The sequence below is a fragment of the Chrysemys picta genome, chromosome 6 (assembly GCF_011386835.1).
Source record: "Chrysemys picta bellii isolate R12L10 chromosome 6, ASM1138683v2, whole genome shotgun sequence".
NCBI classification, from domain to species: Eukaryota; Metazoa; Chordata; order Testudines; family Emydidae; genus Chrysemys; species Chrysemys picta.
This window is the reverse complement of record NC_088796.1, coordinates 13,639,324-13,655,183: the sequence shown is the minus strand read 5'-3', so window position 1 is coordinate 13,655,183 and position 15,860 is coordinate 13,639,324. Positions and strand designations below refer to the sequence as shown.

Below are 15,860 nucleotides of genomic sequence, written 5' to 3'. Positions count from 1 at the left end.
GACCGACCGACCCAAGCCGGGACACCACACTGGAGAGGAAAATCCTCCCTGACAGACTAGGGCAGTGGCTCTCGAACTTTTTTTTACTGGTGAGCCCTTTCACATAGGAAGCCTCTGAGTGCGACTCCCCCCTTATGAATAAAAAACACGTTTTTAATATATATTTAACACCATTATAAATGCTGAAGGCAAAGCAGGGTTTGGGTTGGAGGCTGACAGCTTGCGACCCCCCATGTAATAACCTCACAACGCCCTGAGGGGTCCCGACCCCCAGTTTGAGAACCCCTGGACTGGGGTGACCAGACAGCAAGTGTGAAAAATCAGGACAGGAGGCTGGGGGTAATAGGCACCTAGCTAAGACAAAGCCCCAGGACTGTCCCTATAAAACCAGGACATCTGGTCACCCGCTGACGGAGACGTGGCAAGTCGCTGCCTCCCTGCCATGAGGGAGCCTTGGAGCCGGAGCCAGGCTCGGTTTGTCCCTCCTCAAGCATAGCGGGGCCTTTCCCCTGAGCAACGCGGGTTTCTCCTGCCCCCGGGCGTGGGATCCACCCGGCCAGACGCCCAGCGACACCCTCCCCTGAGCCCGGGGCGGGCCTGCCCAAGGCTCCCGGCCCCGCTCCGCCCCCGCGCGCGGCGCGCTCCCCGCCCAGCCCTGCCACGTCCCGGCCCCGCCCCGGCGGCGGGCTGAGCGCGCGCGCGGAGGCCGCGGCGGGCGGGTGGCGGCGGCGGCCATGGCCTTCACCCTGTACTCGCTGCTGCAGGCCGCGCTGCTTTGCGTCAACGCCATCGCCGTGCTGCACGAGGAGCGCTTCCTCCGCAACGGTGAGCGGCGCCGCACCCCGGCTCGCGGTAACCCCCCCCCCCCCGCCGCCCCTCGGGGCGTGGGCTCAGGGCCGCCCCCCGCTGCCCCTGTGGGGCCGAGAGGGGTCGCTGCCTCCCCCCGGGGCTGGCGGGCGCCTCCCTTGCTCGCCCCTGGGGACTCTGCCCAGGCCTGCGCTGCACGGGAGGCCGGGGATCGTTTCCTCCCCCAGCGGGCGCTAGGGCATCTCCGGCCCCTAACGCCAGCGCCGTGCCGAGCCCGCGGGGGAGCTCCCGGCCGGCTACACCGGCGGTTCCCTTTGCCCGGGTGCTACTGCCGGTGTTCGCCTGCCCGCTAGCCAGGCGGGCCGGGAAGGCGTTGGCACGCTGGGGGGGCGGGCACCGCACCGCACCGGGGCTCACCTGTGGGCATGTCCCTGCCGGGAAACGCTGTTGTGTGTTATACCGTGCAGGGGAGCTGTAGCGCTGCCAGCCCCCAGCATATTCGCGAGATAGGGTGAGTGAGGTGATCGCTTTTATTGGACCAATATAATTGAATTGTGTAATTAAGGCTACGATTATGTCAGGGAGGTTGCAGAAGTCGTGGCATCCGCGACTTGCAGAGATCTCCGTGATATTGGGGCATCGCACCAGCCCAGCCACTGCCGGCAGCGGGGGACCCTCCCGAAGCAGCCCAGCCACCAGGGGCGGAGGTGGGGGGACCCTGCAACTGACCTGCTGCTGCCAGTGGGGCTACCCAGGGTGGCAGGGACACCCTGGAGCTCCCAGCCACCATGGGTGGTGGTTGGACCTGGACCTCTTCAGACGCGATGGGCGGCGGGAGGTCCCTCCCCAGCACCCGATTCCCCCAACTCCCCAGCAGCAGGGGGACCCAGAACTCTCCAGCCGCCACAGGTGGCTGAGGGACGCTGGAGTTACCCAGCTGGGGTGGCGGGGCCCCTGCAGCTCACAGCCCTACAGATGGTGGAGGATCCCCCCAGCTCCCACCTGCCAGCAGCAGCTGCAGACGGACCCGGAGCTGCTCAGTTGCGGCGGGGGGGACCCCACCAGCTGCTCAGCCACTGGGCGGGGGGGGCGCAGCTCCCAGCCACTGGGACAGGATGCTGGATCCTCCTCCCTCCCCATTTTGTCAAGGATGTTTTTAGTAAAAGTCAGGGACAGGTCATGGCTTCCGTGAATTTTTATTTATTGCTCGTGACCTGTCCATGGCTTTTACTAAAAATATCCATGACAAAATCGTAGCTTTATGTATAATGCGCTATAGTGTGTGTTAACTAGTGCTGTGTCAGACTGGATCTAGCTCTCGACATGTGTCTAGATTAAGAAAATAGGTCACATTTAAAAAGCATGTTCGCTACCATGCGCTGAATCATTAGTGTACAAGGGTTTAATACCTTTAAAAATGTTAACTGGTCATGGTTAACCGTAGAGAAGGAATAATAGGTTTTTAAACAGAATCTGTTGGCCTACTCTAGATGGGGCCACGATGTAAACACGGCCTGTTGTGTTTAAAGTTGTCAGATGGTATGCCTGACCAGCTAACACAATTGCAAACACAGCAGACCTTGTCTACACTGAATGCTAAATTACATATAAACAAGTGTTTTAAAAAAATAAGCCTTAACTATAAATCATGTTAAGGAAACCTGTTGTACAAATGGAAACCAAGACTGTAGTCTTGTTAAGGGATGTTATGCCCTCACGCTCCCCAATACTCAGTCTCTCTTGTTGAACAAAATATTCCTGATAAATATTTTGACATCCTGCATTGTGAAAGCTTCAAGTTATTCAAGGTTAAGGCATGCAAGCAATAAAAACATCATGATACCTTTTATAGCTATTAAAGGGAATTGATATAAAAGGTCTGGGAGGCATCATGAATCTAAGCAACTTCAGATATATTACTACTTTGCATTTGGTCATGTGATTGCCTCTCCTCATGCTCTTCTCTGAGTGATGGAGAGTGGAATGTGTACATGAGTCTTTTAGCCATGTATGATTATGAATTGGTTTCTTCTATTAAATGGTCAGTAATATTGAAGTATCCAGCAAACTAGGTAGTTTTGTTTGACTCCAGGAATGATCTGAAATTAAATGGTATATTTCTCTTAGATAAATTCTGAGATTCCTGAGGTGCTGGAATGTTATGTACAGTAAACTTAGTTTATCAGATCTTCCAGTTTCTCACCCAATCCAAAGGCCAGAGCCTCCATTCCTGCTATAGGTGGAATTCCTATTGAAATCTGTGGGAGTTCTCTGTACAGGGGATTTGTGGGATTGATATAATCCCTTGTAATTATCTGGCAGTGGGCAGCATTACAGGTTCTGTAAATAATATGAAATGTAGCCTTTGTACTTTCAAACTGTTCATGTATCCAAGCATGTGTTTCTTATCATGTATTTGGTATAATAAAAGTATGTAACCATTAGGAAGAACCCATTGTTAGTAATTCCCAACCTTGGTGTGTTGGAGATGCACCTGGCCTTCTCTCTCCCTCTGTTTTGTCTTGTCTCTCTTCTTATATTTATTTTTGCAATTTTGTGTTTATTTTTATTTTTGTTCCCAGTATCTTGCTCCCAGATTTCTCCTCCATTTCTCTGCCTCTGTCTCTCCTTTGCCTCTCTGTAAAACCCAAGTCTCTAAATTGCAACTTAGATTTGTACTGTACTAGACAAAAGAGCATCCATCCCAAGCTCTGAACACCCTTGACAAACGTTTGCCATATATCTCATAAAATAAATAGACTCCAGGAATTTGTTGGGTATAGCATTTCCCTGTGATGGGCCAAACTGGGATTATTGGTAGGAATGCTGGTGGCTTCCCTTCTCTGCTCTTCCCCAGTGGATTCATGCAGGGGACACAATCGATTGGGGCCACTTTGTGCTCTGCTGGGATCATGGAACAAGCATTCTGAGTAGGTCCTTGCTCAAAGAGAAGAAGCCAGGCATAGCAATTTCCAGACTGGATCAGACCAGTTGTCTGTCTAGTCCAGTATCCTGGACAGTGAACAGACCAGATTTGTGACCCTTCTTATAAAGGAAGCCTCTTATGGATAATTCTGTAATAACCAGCCCCTAAAGGGAAAGTTTCTTCCAAACCCCCATCCGTGTTTGGTTTAGATCCTGAAGCATAAGGGGATTCCTTAGTAAGAAAAAAGTCCTGTCCTTTATAATTTAACTGTGGATCTTCTCATCTATATAGCTGTTTAATCCTTAAAAATAAATGAATAACTCTTGCTAAGACCTTGACCTCAAGGATTTCTTGTGGCAATGGGTTCCAATGGTTGTGATGTGTATTTTTAAATCCTTTTATAAGTTTTAAAGTTGTTGCCTGTTAATTTTATTCATTCACCCCTTGTTTTTGTATTGCATGAAATGGTAAATCTGAACAACCAGTTTAACTTTCTTTTTGCAACTGATTGTTTTGTGTAATTCAGAGGTGCCTCCTTTTATTTGTCTCCTCTCCAAACTAAAGAGACCCATTCTTTTCAAACTTTGTTCATATGGAAGTATTTCATACCTCAGTCATTTATGTCAAATGTCTCTAAACCCTCTCTGTTTCTGCTGTATCTTTTTTCTTTGTGAGTGACTGATTCCAGGTCAGGATATACCATTTATTTATATAATAGTAGTATTATAGTTTCAGTATTTTTTTCTGTTGCATTCTTTATATGTTGTAACACCTTGTTTGTTTTTTAAATACTACTGCATGTTGAGCAGGGTTTTTTATTATGCTATCCCCAATGATACACAGAACTTTTTCCTGAGTGGCTAGTTCATTTAGAATCCAGCTATAAGAGCAGTTCAAATTATTCCTTCCAATGGGCACTGCTTTGCATTTGTCAACACTTAATTTAATCTGTCATTGTGCTATGCATTTGTCTAACTCTGTTGAGTCCCTCATGGACATTTGTAGTCCTGAGTAATTTAGCCTTGTCCTCTGAAAATGTGGCTGTCTCGCACTTCACCCTTTTCTCCAGTTCATTAATAAATGTATTATAAAATACTAGTCCTACTGTGGAACCTTGGGATACAGTTATTCCTCCTCTTTGTTTTCTATCTCCTAGCCAGTTGAGTCCTTGATGGGACTTCATCGCTCACCCCATGATTACTCAGTTTCCTCAATAGCCTCTTGTGAGGTTTGTCAAAGGGTTTTTTTGAAGTCCACATACATTGTCAATCAGTTTTCCTTTATCAACTTCTGACACGTTCTGTGAATTGACGTAGGTTAAATAGGCACACTTTTCCTCTACTATTATGTTCATTTAGATGTTTTATAATTCTCTTTCCACTCAGCATTTCAACAGATTTACCTGGTCCTGAAGTAAGGCTTACTGGTCTGAAATCTCATTTCATCATAATGTTAGGACTTTACTAGTTGCTGAAAGTAATCTTTTTTCAAGATAGATCACTTTCTGATATTGCTAATAACAGAAGTGTGTGATTTTTTTTTTCTTCAATACGGTTTAACCATCTTTGTGTTATACAGTTGGCTGGGGAACAGACCAAGGTATTGGCGGATTCGGAGAAGAACCAGGAATTAAAGCACAGCTAATGAATCTTATTCGATCTGTACGAACAGTCATGAGAGGTAAGATGAAAAGAACAGTTTAGTTAGGTACTTACTGTGTGTTTTTAATGAACCAGGCCCAGGCACCTGAATGAGGACTCTTGCGTCTTTAATACAGACTTCATTTGACCCCTGTTCCATCTTTACAATCAGACCTCACCCCCTGGCTATCATTTTTACTCATTATTTTCAACCTGGTCTCTCCGATCCTCTCCCTGAGCTACTTGATGAAAAATGCATGGATCATCCTTCTGATTGACTCTTAAGAGGGAAGCTGCAGGTCACATGATTAATGGCCATGTGTGGCACCCAAGGCTTGATACAGCAGAAAATACTCACTGCCTTCCAAGCCACACAGACTTGTAATGTTGGCTCTGCAGCAGGCCATCCTATCCATATGAGTGCTCAGCCTATCATAAAAGCAATCTCTCCCCCTCCCCCCCACCGTGCCCCAAAACTCAAAAAACCCAACAGCTCTGTGATGGAAAGCAGTGCAACTGTCTCAGGGAAAGGAGAGCTTATGTAATTTTTTTACCTTCCATACTTCATAAACTGTGACCATCCAGCCACCCTTCATTGTGATAGCTGGAATTATTGTATCTCCATCCCCTGTATAAAATTACCTTAAAAAAGGGGTGTGGTAGGAGGAGCCCCAGTTACTCACCGACTGCAAGAGCTGACCCCACCATGAGTTGGACTCTTCATTTCCTCCTTCTCCCCCTGCCCCCTCCAATTCTCTTCTCACCTTCGTCAGATCTGTTTTGGAAATGGGGCTTTGGGAGTCAGGGGGTCAGTAGGCAACAAAAAGGGCTGTGTGACTGACTTCAGCTCTTTCAATGACTTTTCAGTCATTGGGAAAAGAAGCTGCCTGGCTGTTAGTGTCATGAGTTTTGTTTAAACACATATATTTCAACAAGATGACATCAGCTAGTTCCTAGAAAGAGGGCATTTGTAGAATTCTGGGCTAGTAAGGGGATACTTACTCCTCCAAATAGAAAGTAGCCTATATCACTAGACCACAAAAGACCTGGAAATTTTTTGTAGGCCAGCATTCACTGAGATGGTGTTCTGCATGGTCACATAGGAATCTTGATATTCCAGAATAGTAGCAGTGAGAATTAGCAATTCATCACTGACCTGACTCTCAATTCTTACTTAAAGCATCATAATTCAGTTGATTCACATACAAAGTGTGAGTGGTGAGTGAAATCACAATAATTCCTAGTAGTCTTAAATGTAAGTGGGGCCGGGACGGCTCAGGAGAATGTTAATGAAAATACAGGACTCCTTCACTTCTAGAAAAAAGAAGAACAGGAGTACTTGTGGCACCTTAGAGACTAACAAATTTATTAGAGCATAAATTTGTTAGTCTCTAAGGTGCCACAAGTACTCCTGTTCTTCTTTTTGCGGATACAGACTAACACGGCTGTTACTCTGAAACTTCACTTCTAGTTTACTGATACGTGTCCAGTCCATGTTGATAGTAGCTAGAGGTTATCATCTGATGGCTGTTAGGCAGCATACCTTAAATACAGCTTGTATTTCTGTTTGGTATTTTGTTCTTTGTATCTTGGGTTGTTGGCCCCAGAACATTTCACAAACTTTCAATTTGCATAACCAAATTAAATTTGAAAAAAGCAATAATGGCTTTTTCCAGGCTCAGTGATCATATGCCATTCTGTCTCTGTCCAGTATAAAAAGAGAGTGTCCTTCATTTTCTGTTTTTGTTTTTTTCCCCACAGTGCCATTAATAGCAGTGAACTCGATTACAATTGTGTTGCTCTTGCTATTTGGTTGAAGACCATCTGTTGAAAATGAGTTTTTGAACATCTGAAGTGGAGAGGCCGTCCACCACCACCACGAGTTTATTGGATCCAACATGGCTTAGCTGTCAAACTTGACATTCAATTTAAAATAATAAAAACACAATTTCTATTTATCTTATTTCTTAATGTTCACTTGCAGTTTCATTACACAAGATAACGTGATCAATGCAACAGTGCTGTAAATACATTGGACTGCAAAAAGTTTTACTGCTGATGGTTAATAGTGCCAACCGTTACAGTGTGTTGTAACATATTGTAATGATTAGAAAACTGCACCCTTTTAACAAATGTCTTGTCACTCAGGGATGAATTTCCTTTCAGTACACTTCGGTTTATTTTTATTTAAAAAATAAGTTGTTGAGTTTTCAGTTTCATAGTTATTAACACAGTATTATTAAATAGACACTAATTTGGCTATTAAAATGTGTTACAATTTTGGGAACAGATATTTTTTATTTTTTGGTGGATGATGGTGGGTGAAATCCTTGCTCTGTTGAAGACAGGAAGAGTTTGTCATAACCAGGATTTCACCCATGGTATATATTTTCTCAAACCAATGACATTTAAGCTAATGACAAACAAAGTGTTTTGAAAATATGTGCAATAGCTATGCAAAATCAGAACTGTTTGTACCTAAGGCCAGGAAACCATGTAACTGAGTGTTAAAATTTAAATTAGCAAGTGAAGTGCTCACTAGTATTTCTCATTGTTTTGTCAAGGATCTCTTAAAGTATTTGCTAAATATATGTGTAGTAAATAGTGTGTCTGCAGTGGTGATCTGTAGCAGTGTTTGTATTCTAAACTGTTTTGGATAATATTGGAAGAAAATACTGCAACCTTTTTTCAAATGCAGTTTAGTTTTAAAAAAACAAACAAACCACACAACAGCAACAAACTTCAGACTCAGTTATGTTACATCTGGGTGGTTGTTTTTTTAAATACTCTCTTATTCAAAGTGAAATACTGTAGTCCTTACTCAGGCAAAATTCCTAATTCAGTATAGATCTTGTCTAGACTAAGGGTATGTCTACACTACGAAATTAGTTCGAATTTATAGAAGCCGATTTTATTGAAATCGGTTGTATACAGCCGATTGTGTATGTCCACACATAAAATGCTCTAGGTGCTCTAGTCGGCAGACCGCGTCCACAGTACGAGGCTAGCGTCGACTTCCGGAGCATTGCACTATGGGTAGCTATCCCACAGCTATCCCACAGTTCCCGCAGTCTCCGCCGCCCCTTGGAATTCTGGGTTGAGATCCCAATGCCCGGATGATGCAAAACAGTGTCGCGGGCGGTTCTGGGTACATGTCGTCAGGCCCCTCCCTCCCCCGTCACAGCAACGGCAGACAATAGATTCGTGCCTTTTTATCTGGGTTACCTGGGTTACCTGTGCAGACAACATGGAGCCCGCTCAGCACAGCTGAGCTCACCGTCACCATATGTCCTCTTGGTGCCGGCAGACGTGGGACTGCATTGCTACACAGCAGCAGCTGCTAACTGCCTTTTGGCGGTAGACGGTGCAGTAGACTGGTAGCCTTCATCGGCGATCTGGGTGCTGGCAGCCGTGGGGCTTGCCTTTTGGCAGTAAATGGTGTATTATGACTGTTAGCCGGTCTATTACAAGTCGGGTCATCGCACGTTAGCAGAGTCTTCCCCGAGCAGCCGATTGTGCAATAGGCCTGAAGACCATCGTCATACACCGCCCCGTATTTGCTGCCAAGCACCCAGAAAGATGCCGAGGGCTATCAGTCACGCTGCACCGTCGTCTTAAGATGTAAAAAAATAGATTTTCTCTGTATTCATTTGCTTCCCCCTCCCTCCGTCAAATCAACGGCCTGCTAAACCCAGGGTTTTCAGTTTAATCTTTGGGGGGGACCATTCTGTGTGACAGTTGTTTGTGTCTCTCCCTGATGCACAGCCACCGTTCTTTATTTTAATTCCCTGTGCCTGTACGCCATGTCGTCACTCGGCCCCCCTCCCTCCTTCCCCTAGGCCGTCAGATACTAGGTTTGCGCCACAGCTCAGAGAGCCGAGAAGCGGTTCGCGCCTTTTCTTTGAATTCTGGGTTGAGATCCCAATGCCCGGATGATGCAAAACAGTGTCGCGGGCGGTTCTGGGTACATGTCGTCAGGCCCCTCCCCCCTCGTCACAGCAACGGCAGACAATAGATTCGCGCCTATTTACCTGGGTTACCTGTGCAGACAACATACCACGGCAAGCATGGAGCCCGCTCAGCTCAGCTGAGCTCACCGTCACCATATGTCCTCTGGGTGCCGGCAGACGTGGGACTGCATTGCTACACAGCAGCAACTGCTAACTGCCTTTTGGCGGTAGACAGTGTAGCATGAGTAATAGCCGTGGGGCTGGCAGCCGTAGTGCTGCATTGCACCAGCCCCTTCCAGGCGATGGCATATTATGACTGGTACCCATCGTCGTCATACTGGTATGGCTGTCAATCATGGCCACCTGGGCAGACATGCTACTGTTTTGATGATGACGGTTACCAGTCATAATATACTATTTTCTGCCAATTGCCCAGTATTGTCTGCTAAGCACCCAGAAGAGGCCGAGGGCGATGCTGGGTGCTGGCGGACGTGGGGCTGGCAGACGTGGGGCTGCATTGCTACACAGCAGCAGCCCCTTGCCTTTTGGCAGATGATGGTATTTTATGATTGGTATCCGTCATCGTCATACTGGTATGGCTGTCACTCATGCTGCACCGTCGGCTGCCACCTTAAGATGTAAAAAATAGATTTGTTCTGTGTTCATTTGCTTCCCCTTCCTCCGTGAAATCAACGGCCTGCTAAGCCCAGGGTTTCCAGTTTAATCTTTGGGGGCACCATTCTGTGTGACAGTTGTTTGTGTTTCTCCCTGTTCCTGTACCTGTACGCCATGTCGTCACTCGGCCCTCCCTCCCTCCCTCCTTCCCGCCCTCCTTCTCCTGGTCCATCAGATACTACTTTCGCGCCTTTTTTCTGACCAGGCGCCATAGCTAGCACTGGGATCATGGAGCCCGCTCAGATCACCGCGGCAATTATGAGCACTATGAACACCACGCGCATTGTCCTGGAGTATATGCAGAGCCAGGACATGCCAAGGCGAAACCCGGACCAGGCGAGGAGGCGATTGCAGCGCGGCGACGAGAGTGATGAGGAAATTGACATGGCCATAGACCTCTCACAAGGCACAGGCCCCAGCAATGTGGAAATCATGGTGTTACTGGGGCAGGTTGATACCGTGGAACGCCGATTCTGGGCCCGGGAAACAAGCACAGACTGGTGGGACCGCATCGTGCTGCAGGTATGGGACGATTCCCAGTGGCTGCGAAACTTTCGCATGCGTAAGGGCACTTTCATGGAACTTTGTGACTTGCTTTCCCCTGCCCTGAAACGCCAGAATACCAAGATGAGAGCAGCCCTCACAGTTGAGAAGCGTGTGGCGATAGCCCTGTGGAAGCTTGCAACGCCAGACAGCTACCGGTCAGTCGGGAATCAATTTGGAGTGGGCAAATCTACTGTGGGGGCTGCTGTGATCCAATTTGCCAGGGCAATGAAAGACCTGGTGATAGCAAGGGTAGTGACTCTGGGCAACGTGCAGTCAATAGTGGATGGTTTTGCTGAAATGGGATTCCCAAACTGTGGCGGGGCCATAGACGGAACCCATATCCCTATCTTGTCACCGGAGCACCAAGCCACCGACTACGTAAACCGCAAGGGGTACTTTTCAATGCTGCTGCAAGCCCTGGTGGATCACAAGGGACGTTTCACCAACATCAACGTGGGATGGCCGGGAAAGGTACATGATGCTCGCGTCTTCAGGAACTCTGCTCTGTTTCGAAAGCTGGAGGAAGGGACTTTCTTCCCGGACCAGAAAGTGACCATTGGGGATGTTGAAATGCCTATCGTGATCCTTGGGGACCCAGCCTACCCCTTAATGCCATGGCTCATGAAGCCGTACACAGGCAGCCTGGACAGGAGTCAGGACCTGTTCAACTACAGGCTGAGCAAGTGCCGAATGGTGGTGGAATGTGCATTTGGACGTTTAAAAGCGCGCTGGCGCAGTTTACTGACTCGCTCAGACCTCAGCGAAAAGAATATCCCCATTGTTATTGCTGCTTGCTGTGCGCTCCACAATATCTGTGAGAGTAAGGGGGAGACCTTTATGGCGGGGTGGGAGGTTGAGGCAACTCGCCTGGCTGCTGATTACGCGCAGCCAGACACCAGGGCGGTTAGAGGAGCACAGCAGGGCGCGGTGCGCATCAGAGAAGCTTTGAAAACGAGTTTTGTGACTGGCCAGGCTACTGTGTGAAACTTCTGTTTGTTTCTCCTTGATGAACCCTCCAACCCCCCCCCCCCCCGACCCGGTTCACTCTACTTCCCTGTAAACCAACCACCCCACCCCACCCTCCCCTCCCCTCCCGCTTGCAGAGGCAATAAAGTCATTGTTTTTTCACATTCATGCATTCTTTATTAGTTCCTTACAGAGGTAGGGGGATAATTGCCAAGGTAGCTGGGATGGGTGGGGGAGGAGGGATGGAAAAGGACATACTGCATTTTAAAACTTTAACTCTTATTGAAGCCCAGCCTTCTGATGCTTGGGCGATCATCTGGGGTGGAGTGACTGGGTGGAGGCCCCCCCACCGTGTTCTTGGGCGTCTGGGTGAGGAGGCTATGGAACTTGGGGAGGAGGGCTGTTGGTTACACAGGGGCTGTAGCGGCGGTCTCTGCTCCTGCTGCCTTTCCTGCAACTCAACCATACGCTCGAGCATATCACTTTGATGCTCCAGCAGACGGAGCATTGCCTCTTGCCGTCTGTCTGCAAGCTGACGCCACCTATCGTCTTCAGCCCGCCACCTCTCCTCTCGTTCATGTTGGGCTTTTCTCATCTCCGACATTGACTGCCTCCACGCATTCTGCTGTGCTCTATCAGCGTGGGAGGACATCTGCAGCTCCGTGAACATCTCGTCCCTCGTCTTACGTTTTCTCTTTCTAATGTTCACGAGCCTCTGCGAAGGAGAAACATTTGCAGCTGGTGGAGGAGAAGGGAGAGGTGGTTAAAAAAGACACATTTTTGGGAACAATGGGTACACTCTTTCATTACAAGGTCGCATATTTCGGCTTGCAGGCAGCCATCGTAGGCCACAGTGTTTTGGCTATTTTAACCTTCTTAGCATGCGGGAAAGGTTGCAAACAGCAGCGCATTTCCCATAGCAAGGATGAATTGGGTTGTCCATTTAAAATGGGGTTTCAATGTAAAAGGAGGGGGCTGCGGTTTCCCGGTTAACATGCGGCACAAACACAAGTAAAGCCCCACACACACACACACGATTCTCTGGGATGATCACTTCACCCCTCCCCCCCACCGCGTGGTTTCTGGTCAGAATAGCAGGAACGGGCGCCTCTGAATGTCCCCCTTAATAAAATCACCCCATTTCAACCAGGAGAGCTTTCTGGAGATGTCCCTGGAGGATTTCCGCTCCATCCCCATACACGTTAACAGACTTGCTTGCTTTTTTTTTGTAATGTTTACAAATATTTACAAAGTTACACTCACCAGAGGTCTCCTGTGTGCCCTGAGGGTCTTGGGTGAGTTCGGGGGTTACTGGTTCCAGGTCCAGGGTCACAAACATATCCTGGCTGTTGGGGAAAACGGTTTCTCCGCTTCCTTGCTGCTGTGAGCTACCTACAGTACCTCCATCGTCATCTTCCTCGTTCCCCGAACCGTCTTCCCTGTGTGTTTCTCCAGTGAGAGAGTCATAGCACACGGTTGGGGTAGTGGTGGCTGCACCCCCTAGGATCGCATGCAGCTCCGCGTAGTAGCGGCAAGTTTGCGGCTCTGCTCCGGACCTTCCGTTTGCTTCTCTGGCTTTGTGGTAGGCTTGCCGTAGCTCCTTAATTTTCACGCGGCACTGCTGTGTGTCCCTGTTATGGCCTCGGTCCTTCATGGCCTTGGAGATCTTTTCTAATACTTTTCCATTTCTTTTACTGCTACGGAGTTCAGCTATCACTGCTTCATCTCCCCATATGGCGAGCAGATCTCGTACCTCCCGTTCGGTCCATGCTGGAGCTCTTTTGCGATCCTGGGAGGACTCCATGACGGTTACCTGTGCTGATGAGCTCTGCGTGGTCACCTGTGCTCTCCACGCTGGGCAAACAGGAAATGAAATTCAAACCTTCGCGGGTCTTTTCCTGTCTACCTGGTCAGTGCATCTGAGTTGAGAGCGCTGTCCAGAGCGGTCACAATGAAGCACTGTGGGATAGCTCCCGGAGGCCAATAACATCGAATTCCGTCCACACTACCCCAATTCCGACCCGCAAAGGCCGGTTTTATCGCTAATCCCCTCGTCGGAGGTGGTGTAAAGAAACCGGTTTAAAGGGCCCTTTAAGTCGAAAGAAAGGGCCTCGTTGTGTGGACGTGTCCAGGCTTAATTCGGTTTAACGCTGCTAAAGTCGACCTAAACCCGTAGTGTAGACCAGGCCTAAGACTGCAGGATCAGGCCTGGTGTTATGTAGTAAGCTTGAATTCAAGAAGACTGATTCTTGTGTATCTTTTTAGAGAAGCCAAACTTCTGTTTAGCTTTTCCCATTTGCTAGAGTGTGACCCAAATTCTTTTAGCTTATTTTTAAAGTGGGGAAGAAAAGAAGACTGGAGAAACCTGGTAGTTATATCATTGTTTTTAGAACAGTTTACTTTTAGTTTATCACCTCTTCTTCTGTCATTGACTCAATATAAAATAATTTTTTTTATACAAGGATAAATCTGCAAAACAGCATGTGAATGAGTTTGGTGATCTTCAGTTGCAGGATCTTACAGAAGCCGAGTTTATTTAGGAGGAAAAGATTTTTTTTTAGTGAACATTTGTAAATAAATTTGAATTTCTAAACTAAGCACTCTCTTTCATAACTCAGTCTCCATAAAGTGGAAGGATCTCAAACCAACCTGTAGCCTGTTTTGGGTACTGAAAATATTTATTTTTTATATACTGTCATCCATCCTGAAGGTTCATAAAGCACTTGCTTCTACCACCACTGAAATACAAAAAGAACGAGGAGTACTTGTGGCACCTTAGAGACAATAAATTTGTTAGTCTCTAAAGTGCCACAACTACTCCTTTTTCTTTTTGCTGATACAGACTAACACGGCTACCACTCTGAACACTGAAATACAGTTTCCTCTGTGTGAGGGCAGTAGCCAATCCAATGCCAGCCTGGTGCACGACAATAGGGGACTAGAATTGTTGGCCAGAGTGGGATCAGTTCCTATTGGAGTATCTTGGAAATTCCAGAGTAGGGAGAATATCATTTTTTAAAGAGATCAGCTGAGACCTTAAAAAATTACACAAATGTATCAAGGAGGTTTTTTAATTATTACACTAATTTTATACAAATATCTTCCTTCACTAATGTAAACTTGATGACACTGGTGGGTGGCAACAATGCAAGACTCCCTACACAGCACTACCACTCTGTCAGGAGAGGCTACTGCTTTTGCTGACCCAAACAGGGAGCTCACACAGAGTTGGTCATTTCAAATGTATATTTGGATTTTAATGTTGAGGTAAGTCATATTTTGGCCCTAAACAGGTTCCAAGTGTCACCTGCATATCACTTCATATATGCCCTTTATTGACTCAGATTGTTACAGAACCCTAATTTTAATTAAAAGCAAAATAAATAAATAAATAAAAAATTGCAAGCCTCCGCAGTATTTAAGGTGAGGGGAAAGGAACTGCTGCTCCACCCACCTCCCAAAAAAGTTCTTAATACCTCTCACTCAAGGCATAGTTTCCAGTCTGAGAGTAAACATTAACCTCAAAGTAGGTGATTAGATATCCTACAATGAAAAAAACATGAAAGTAAGTGTGGCTACTTAAGAATGAAGTTAACTTCCTGTTATGTACGTGATCTTGTGCCAATTGAAGTCAATCAAAAGACTCCGGTTGATTTCAGTGGAGCTGAGTGAGGTTCTTTGAGCTTGGATTTTTAAAAAAAAATACAGCATTTCCTCCTCCCTCTTCGGTTTCCTGATAAGAAATTGATCTTCCTGAAATGTCACATGTATCATCTTATCCCACAGTAGAACTTTTCTGAAAAGTTAGGGAGTTTTGAAAATTGTTTACAAAGAGCAATGTTTAAGCTATCAATATACACATTTATAAACACAGACTTGCTGCTGAGTACAGCTGGATGGTACAGCAACTGTTGGATTGAGCCAGAAATGGGGGTTCATTTGGGGACTGTGAGATAAGGAAATTATTCAAGACAGAAGGATATAGATGAAGGGGTGGTGGGCTGGGAGGGAAATGGACTTGGGTGCACATGAGGCCCAGTCTGTGAATTGAGGGGTTTTGGGGGAGGAAGGAGAAAGGGAGGTGGTGGTGCAGACAAACAAGGTGGTATTGGAGGAAGTTGTAGTGTACTAAGTATATCAAAGGAGGTGGCAGGGTACTGGGAGGCATAAGGAGTTATGGAAATAAGACATGGAAGGGGGTTCAAAAGAGGGGGGGTTGTTTGGTGGGGTGTGTAGGGTGCCAGGGTGAGACATTATGGAGGTATACTCCAGGTATAACTATACTATGCACACCCACAAGGCTGCGGTAGTTTGGCCATGCCATCAGGCTATTCAGTGGCAGAAGCACAA

At 47.0% G+C, this 15,860-nt stretch overlaps 2 protein-coding genes across 2 annotated transcripts; one reads left to right on the top strand and one right to left on the bottom strand.

Moving 5' to 3' along the window:
• The first annotated feature begins 652 nt into the window (after positions 1 to 652).
• Positions 653 to 7,988, top strand: IER3IP1 (immediate early response 3 interacting protein 1). Its single transcript, XM_005305420.5, has 3 exons — positions 653 to 825; positions 5,312 to 5,413; positions 7,135 to 7,988. The coding sequence occupies exons 1-3, from the start codon at positions 735 to 737 to the stop codon at positions 7,188 to 7,190; spliced, it is 249 nt and encodes an 82-aa protein (XP_005305477.1). The 5' UTR covers positions 653 to 734; the 3' UTR covers positions 7,191 to 7,988.
• Positions 7,989 to 11,664: 3,676 nt separating this feature from the next.
• On the bottom strand, positions 11,665 to 13,424 carry LOC135972341 (uncharacterized). The gene is made up of 2 exons (XM_065549986.1): positions 12,774 to 13,424; positions 11,665 to 12,248 (listed from the first exon to the last, which is right to left on the bottom strand). The coding sequence occupies exons 1-2, from the start codon at positions 13,312 to 13,314 to the stop codon at positions 11,698 to 11,700; spliced, it is 1,092 nt and encodes a 363-aa protein (XP_065406058.1). The 5' UTR covers positions 13,315 to 13,424; the 3' UTR covers positions 11,665 to 11,697.
• Positions 13,425 to 15,860: the final 2,436 nt, after the last annotated feature.